General features: G+C 35.5%; 1 protein-coding gene across 2 annotated transcripts; it reads left to right on the forward strand.

Moving 5' to 3' along the window:
• Positions 1-311: 311 nt before the first annotated feature.
• LOC107914668 (uncharacterized) lies at positions 312-1,945 on the forward strand. 2 transcript variants are annotated; one of them, XM_041102231.1, is made up of 3 exons: positions 312-578; positions 1,096-1,555; positions 1,626-1,945. In XM_041102231.1, the coding sequence occupies exons 2-3, from the start codon at positions 1,109-1,111 to the stop codon at positions 1,719-1,721; spliced, it is 543 nt and encodes a 180-aa protein (XP_040958165.1). In that variant the 5' UTR covers positions 312-578; positions 1,096-1,108; the 3' UTR covers positions 1,722-1,945. The 2 variants fall into 2 exon arrangements, with proteins under 2 accessions (XP_040958165.1, XP_016699141.2); XM_016843652.2 differs by having other exon boundaries at positions 1,648-1,945.
• Positions 1,946-7,733: the final 5,788 nt, after the last annotated feature.

Raw genomic sequence — 7,733 nt, forward strand, 5'->3', positions numbered from 1 at the left:
TCAACACACACACACATATATATATATATATATAACTCGAGAATTACTTAGGAAATCGCCATTTCCAGCTTATAATCAGAATCTCATCCTTGGATTCTCAAAATAATTGCCATAAAAATTCATCTTTTACTGTGTTCGAGCTCGGGCTTGAACGTACCTGTCCGACCTGGATTGGGCCTAAGCTAAAAACGGCTCATTTAAATCTAAATATAAATTCATTTGTTTTTCCTTTTTTCCTAAATTGTCCATTCTTATTTAAATCTAAATATAAACTCTTTCTTCGAATTTTTTTCCTTTCAAATTTTCCTACCCACCCCTCTCTCACTCTCTCAAATATCCTGCTACCGGCGTCGCTATCCCTGCTGTTGCCGTCGCCGCCTCCACCGCCGTATTCTTTGTCTCTCCCGTTGCGATCATTTTCCTCCCTCTTATTTTTCTTCTTTCTTCGCTTCACTGAATTCCCCTTCACTTCTCTGTTTCCGGTGCCTCTTCTTGCTTTTTCCTCGCTCTGCGGCCTTCACTAAACTCCCCGACAGCCTCGCTTCCGTCACTCCTCATTGCTCGGCCTATAACACAAGGTACCTTTTCCACTATCTTTACTCTTGATTTTCCGCTAAATATTTTTTTCCTTCAGAATTTCTTCTTGTTCATTTTTTTTTTGTTTATTTTTCTGTTCTTCCGCTAGATTTAAAGAGAAATATAAGAGGTTATTTTCTTTGAATTAATTTTATATTATTTGTGTTGAATTAAAAATCTATGACAAGGAAACTATAATTTGATGGATTTAAAAAGGGGAAGGCTTAATTTCTTTTCAAGATCAGAATTTATGATTTTAGTTTTATATATGAAACAAATATGTTACTATTTGTCTTGTGGATTTATTCATTTGTATTTATCTTTGAAGTAATTCTGATTTTTCTTTATAACAACTTTCGAACAAGTAAATTAAAAATAATATATATAAAAAAAAGATAAGGACCAAATGGACCCTTACTTTAGGAATGTCACATTTTATTGGAATGTCTGGAAGATTTTATTGTCTTGGAAATTCGGGAAAAGGATTTGATTTGTCCAATTGAATGGTCGGGCTTTTAGGTTTTGATCTTAAATGGAGTCTGGAAAACAAAATGAGTATGCTGCTTTCGAGGAGAAGGTGAGGAGGACGGTTTACTTGGACAACCTATCACCGAATGTAACCGAGTCAGTCGTGAGAACCGCTCTTGATCAGTATGGAACTGTCAAGAGTGTTGAATTCATTCCAAACTATCTGGAGCCACGGAACATGCCGCAATGCGCTTTAGTGGAGATGGAGAAAGAAAAGCAAGCTAAAGTTGTCATCTCTACATTGTCAGAATTTCCCTTCATGATGTCTGGAATGCCAAGGCCTGTAAGGGCACGTGCTGCTCTGGCAGAGATGTTTGGTGATCGCCCGAGAAAGCCCGGCCGACAGATACGTATCCGTTGGTTGGACACTGCCGACCCCGATTTCAAGGTAGCAAGCAAGCTTAAGCAGCTGGTGAAAAGGCATGCTACTGAAACTGCGGTGATGCTCAAGGTGAATTCTAAATCTTGTATAAAAATCCATTCATTTCAAGGTGTGTAAGATATTGTTTTTCATAGTGAAGTTGTTAACTTGTTGCTCTGAAGCATCAACTGGAAAAGGAGGAGAAGCTTGCAAAGCAGCAAGGAGAAACTCTGAAAGCAAACTACAAGAAGTATGAGATGATAGATAGTTTGATGGCTGATGGAGCTGCTCGACGTTTGGCACGGTGCTATAATTTGAGGGTTTCAGATGACTCAGGCCCTTCTACCTTTCACTGACACGCAACAACTCTATGTACTAACGTAAGTAGCGAGGATCTTTACTTGGCATGTATTAGAACACTTCAGAATCTGTGGATAGCTTCTCTTCTCTTCTAATTTAGGTGCACTTAGATTTTGTTCATGTTATCTGATTGCCAAGTTCTTGAGAACTTCCATGCTAGAGAAGCAGAAAATCACAAAATATTATAGTCAAAATATGCCCTATTCTAGGTAATATCATCATCATCATCGTCAAACCAAAGCCATGGGTTTTATCATCATCATCGTCGTCAAACCAAAGCCATGGGTTTTAGTTTGTTAAAATTTGTGAGACATGAAAACATAGATGGTTATCGTTTCTTATTAGTGACGCCGAGAATCTGGACTGTATATACTCTCTTTCATACTTCCAGGAAGGTAAGCAGTGTAAATCTCACAAGTTCATCTTTCCCCCACTTTACCTGTATCCTTAAAGCCTCAAATAACCTTTCTTTCAGATTGACAAATTTATTAGGGAAAACTGATGGTTAGTGCTAATCATTCTCGTTGGTTTATGTAAAAACAATGTTTGGCCTTACCATTTATGAGTACATGTTATTGATGCATATATCACCATAGCTGATGTCTTGGTCACCATGAATATTTTTTTAAGGTAGATATCTATCTAGGAGGGGAATAAGTTTTGTAACTTTTTCAACAACACTACGTAAATAGCTTCAGAAAATAACAAACTTCAAGGAGAACTCCAGTAAGCATTAAAATGATCAAATGTTCAACCTTTATTTAGCCTGGTCACGTCTATTCCGAATCTTTACAGATTAAGTCCTCTAAGTTCGATGCTCACTCATACATGCATGCCATCGAACATAATCCACGTTATCATTGAAAGGGTTTTGCTTTTTAGATGAAATTGTGGTTGGTTTAGTGAAGATTTGCGGATTGTTATGAGCATAAATACATTTTGATGGCTCTTTTGAGCTTTTTATTTGGATTTGTTTGTGTGTTTGATTGTTTGGGATGGTACTGGCAAGGTCTGCATTTTGATTCTCTCACAATATAATCTGCACATTCGTGATTTCTTCGAAACTAAATTAACTTTTCTGTAATTCTTTGAGTTTCTGAATGTAATTTCTTCATGAGTGTGATTGTATATTTTGGCTATTTTTTCGAAATTACTCATACCATGTTCTTTTATGTAATGCTATATGGATATTTATTTTGCCCACCATTAGTGGAATAAATAAATAAAACTCCACTAGTCTTGTTAACTGTTCTTTTAATATTTTAAAAACAATATTCTAAGGACATGGTTGATGTTTTAACCGGACCTGTTAATCGAATCAGTTGGACTGTGAGCCGGTTTAAAGAATGATATTGGATTGGTTGAACTGCGCATGGGTTCGACTATGTTGAATCAAGCTTTCTTTTATATTTTTTATAAATTTTTAATAATTTTTTAATCAAGTCGGTTGAATTGATCAGTGACTTGATCAGTTTGGTAACAACTAATCTGGTTTTAAAAACATTAAAGTACCAGCTTCAAGTTCACAGAATGATATTTCATATTTTATATTGAGGATTCGTGTAGAAATTCTATTTTGGGTTTATGGTAATTTAAAATTTAGTAAACAACAATGATTATTTTAGTGGGATAAAGAAACTTTGAAAGGATAATTGGTGGGAATTTTAGTTTGACGTGTACCAAATTAGGCAAGTTAATCATTAGAGAGTTAATTAGCTACATCTTAGAGCTTAGCCTAGTCCTCAAAAATGTGTATACATTCATTGTGGCCTATAACATTTGATACAATAAAATAATTAACGAAAATACTTGAAAAGAAAAAGTCTGTTTTAAACCAAATTTATTGGATATGGTAAGGCTTGTTTAATCTCTTAATTTATATAAATTATGATATATTTGGTTAAATATGCAATAATGTTTAAATTGAATTGTCAAGAACTGATCGGAGTATCAATTGATTAAATTAGGAATTGGTACATTAAACAATTAATTAAATCGGTGATTCAATTAAATTTTTTTATTTTTAAAATTTTTTAATTATTTTTTAATCAAAACTATCGTCTGATTTTATTTTTTATTATTAAGCATTTATTATATTTTATACTTGGATGATACTTAATGCTAATGGCAATCAATTAGTTGGGCATCATTCAAATTTTCATTGATTTTGATTTATTTTATTTCATTCAATTCCGTCTTAAAGTAATGTATTCCACATTTATACAATACCAATGCCCTTTTGTGGATAGAGCCACAATATTAAAATTTGGATTCATATTTTCAGTTATCCTAAATTTATAATGATTTTTTTTGTGTAAAAAAAATAAACTAAACTGAATCAAAAAATTTATAAATAAGTACTTGAAGGATAAGTTACTCCTCGTTTTATCTGCATCTAAAATAACTTGGATCTCCATGGGAGGGGCATCAAATAAACATAAAGTTTCTTCATTTGCAAAGGCCAATTTACCCAACGCATCTGCTACCTGATTTTCCTTTCTTGGAATATGTTGCCCAATCCACTTGTCTTCATGAGATAAAATTTGTTGGATTCTTCTAACCAGTGAAATACTTGCTCCAGCTTGCTTTGTATCACAGATAGCTTTAACTACCTCAAGATTATCAGATTATATGAAGACTCTATCATAACCTTGCTTCTAAAGAAGGATTAAACCATCCAGAATACCCCACAACTCAGCAGCAAAAATCGAACAATTTCCTAAAAATCGATTGTATCCCAAGACCCAATTCCCCAATCCATCTTGAACCACTCCTCCTATAGCATATAGACCAGAATTTTTCTAAACAACACCATCAGAATTAAGGTAAAAACACGTACTTGGTCATGAATATTCTCGGGGTGGCGCTGACCCCAACATCGACACATCAATGTGAACTAAGCTATACCGGTTGGCCCAACTATATGAGATCTTAACAATCTCAATCAGGTTCATGGATATACCTTGGAAAATGAAGGTGTTCCTATTCTTCCAAATATGTCACACTAATAATCCAAACAAACAAGCCCACGTCGGATCCTTTGTGTTAAGATTAAAGGTCAACCAATATGTTAAACTGCTAGAAAAGAAAACACCTTGTTGGTTTGATGGGATAATTTGGTGCCAGACATCCTTCACAACAAAACAGTCTCGAAGCACATGTAGTGTATCCTCATAGCCATGCCTACAAAGGGGATAAGATTCATCCTAACCAATCTTCCTTTTAACTCTTTCGACATTTGCTAGGAGCCTCTGTTTCAGAACAATCTAGATGAAATGCCTCACTCTTTGGGGCCCAGGATATTTCCAAGCTATGTTCCAAATTGCATCTTTAGCATTCCAAGACCCCTCCTTCATCATCCAAGAAACGCTTTTAATAAAGAAAATCCCTGTTGTGGAATGTGACCAAGAAATCTGATCTGGTCCTGCAGAAGGCATTGGAGGTGGAATGTTAACTATGCGCATAATAACATCTTCTGACAACCAAATTCGAAAAAGGTCAAGATTCCAAGTGCCATTCCCCATAACCATCTCACTCAATTTGTAATCTGAAACGACATTCGCACAAGCAAGGACATGTTTAATTAATGGTCCCATATTTGGAACCATTGCATCTTCCCAATAATGAGCCTTGTTTCCATCTCCCACTAACCATATCAAATTATCACACAGTAAAGGTCATACCTTAGAGATAGATCTCCATAGAAAATAGGTTTTCCCCCACAAAATTCAATCCGACAATCTATCATTGATCTCATACTTTGCTCAAAGTACACGAGCCCAGAGGGCATTAGTTTTGGTGATAATGTTAAAACCAAGCTTCATCATAAAAGTCGAGTTTTGATCACTGAGATGGCACAACCTAAAACTTCCACATGACCTAAGCTAGCATATTGCATCTCATCCTACCAACGCCACTTTTCTTTGGCCAACAGAAGCACCCCAAATAAATTGTCGTGCCATTCCTTCAATTTCTTCATAGGCATCTTTTGAAACCATTAAGGATTGTATGATATAACTTGGGATAGCAAGTAAAATTGACTGTGCAAGAGTAACCCTTCCGCAAAAGAGAGTTTTCTAGCTTCCCAATTGGAGAACTTCTTCCGAACTCTATCTACCACAAAACTCAAAGTACCTTTAGTGATACTTTGCTGAAGGAGAGGAACTCCTAAGTAATGACCAAGATCTTGGATAGGTTGGAATCCAGGTATATCTTTAATTTTCCCTACAAGATCCTCTTTGACTCCTACAAAAAAGAACATATTAGTCTTCCGAACATTAACTTTGTGCCCAGAAAATTCACAGAATTGTAATAGGAAGTCTCTAAGAAGTTTATTGTGCCTCAAGTCTGCCTTACTAAAAATCACCAAGTCATCTGCGAAAAATAAATGTTATAGAGCATGCCCTCTCCTAGATAGCCGAATAGGACTCCATTCCCTAGAAGAAATATCTGAAAGAAACCAATAACCCAACCATTCCATACACAACACAAACATATAAGGTGAAAGAGGGTACCCTTGGTGAATTCCTCTAATAGGCTTAAATTTAGTGGTTGGAACATCATTCCACAACACCTGCATGGTGGACATCGAAATAGCCAACATAATAAATTTTATAAGGAAGTTTGGAATAGTTGTTGCTTTAAGAGAAGCTTCCACAAAATCCCATCGCATCCTATCATAGGCTTTCTCTAAGTCTATTTTAACTGTCATCCATTGGGTGATTTTTTTACTTTTCATCGAGTGCAACACTTCTTGCGCAATGATGACATTATCAACGATATTCCTGTCTACAATAAATCTCGCTTGCTCTTGGCTTATAATCTTAGGAAAAACATTCTTGAACCGAATTGCTATCACCTTCATTATCAGCTTATATAAGACAGAACAAAGACTGATTGGATGGAATTATGAAAAGTGTTTCGGATTCAAAACTTTAGGGATTAAGGCAATAAGGGTATTGTTAAGTTCCGAATCAATAGTTTTACCCTCGAAGATCTTCCTTACCCATTCGCAGATAGCCCCTCCAATAGTAACCCATTGTTTCTGAAAAAACAGTGCATGAAACTCATAGCTTTCTGGTGCCTTCAATGGGGCCATATCAAAAAGGGCGTTTTTAATCTCCTCATCAAAAACTGATCTTCCAAGGAAATCAATATCTTTAGTCTCAAGCTACGGAAAACCACTTGGAGGTAAGTTCCCCATAAGGCTTAGAACTTCACTGTATAACTTTTGAAAGTAAACCACAACTTCAACTTTTAAATCTTCAGCACAAAGATCCATTCACATCAGAATTTCACAAGGCAGTGATATTATTAAATTTCCTTCTCTGAATCGTGCGCCTATGGAAGTACTTACTGTTACGATCACCTAAACTTAACCAATCACACATTGATTTTTGCTTCTAAAGCAATTCCTGATAGTGAAGGACATTTTCCGGCATTGCATGAATCTCCAATTCACGTTGAGCTAGGGAATTAGAACCGGAAAGGTCCATAGCTCGTTGAACACCAGCTAATTCACGAAGCAACTGTCTCTTGCAAGTATTAATATAGCCATAAACACACTTATTCCCGTCCCTAAGTCTATCGGTGAGCCGATTTAACGTACCAGACATATTACCATCAAACATCCAATTATCCAAAACAAAATCGGAGAAAGTGGGATGTTCCAACTACCCTGCTAATATAATGATTTTTTTAGAAAATTTATAATGATAATAATAGATAAACAAACCAATGCCCCTTTAATTCTCATTAAATCGATCTGACCGGCTTGTGATTAAGAGACATTTTTGCCAATTTTAATTTCTATTTTTAGAATAATTTTTAATTTATTAGTGTGATTATTAAAAGAAGAAATAAAAAGATAATAAGTCTCACCCAAAGCTGACCAATCAGAATCGTGCAA

This window comes from Gossypium hirsutum, chromosome D10 (assembly GCF_007990345.1).
Source record: "Gossypium hirsutum isolate 1008001.06 chromosome D10, Gossypium_hirsutum_v2.1, whole genome shotgun sequence".
Classification (NCBI taxonomy): domain Eukaryota; kingdom Viridiplantae; phylum Streptophyta; class Magnoliopsida; order Malvales; family Malvaceae; genus Gossypium; species Gossypium hirsutum.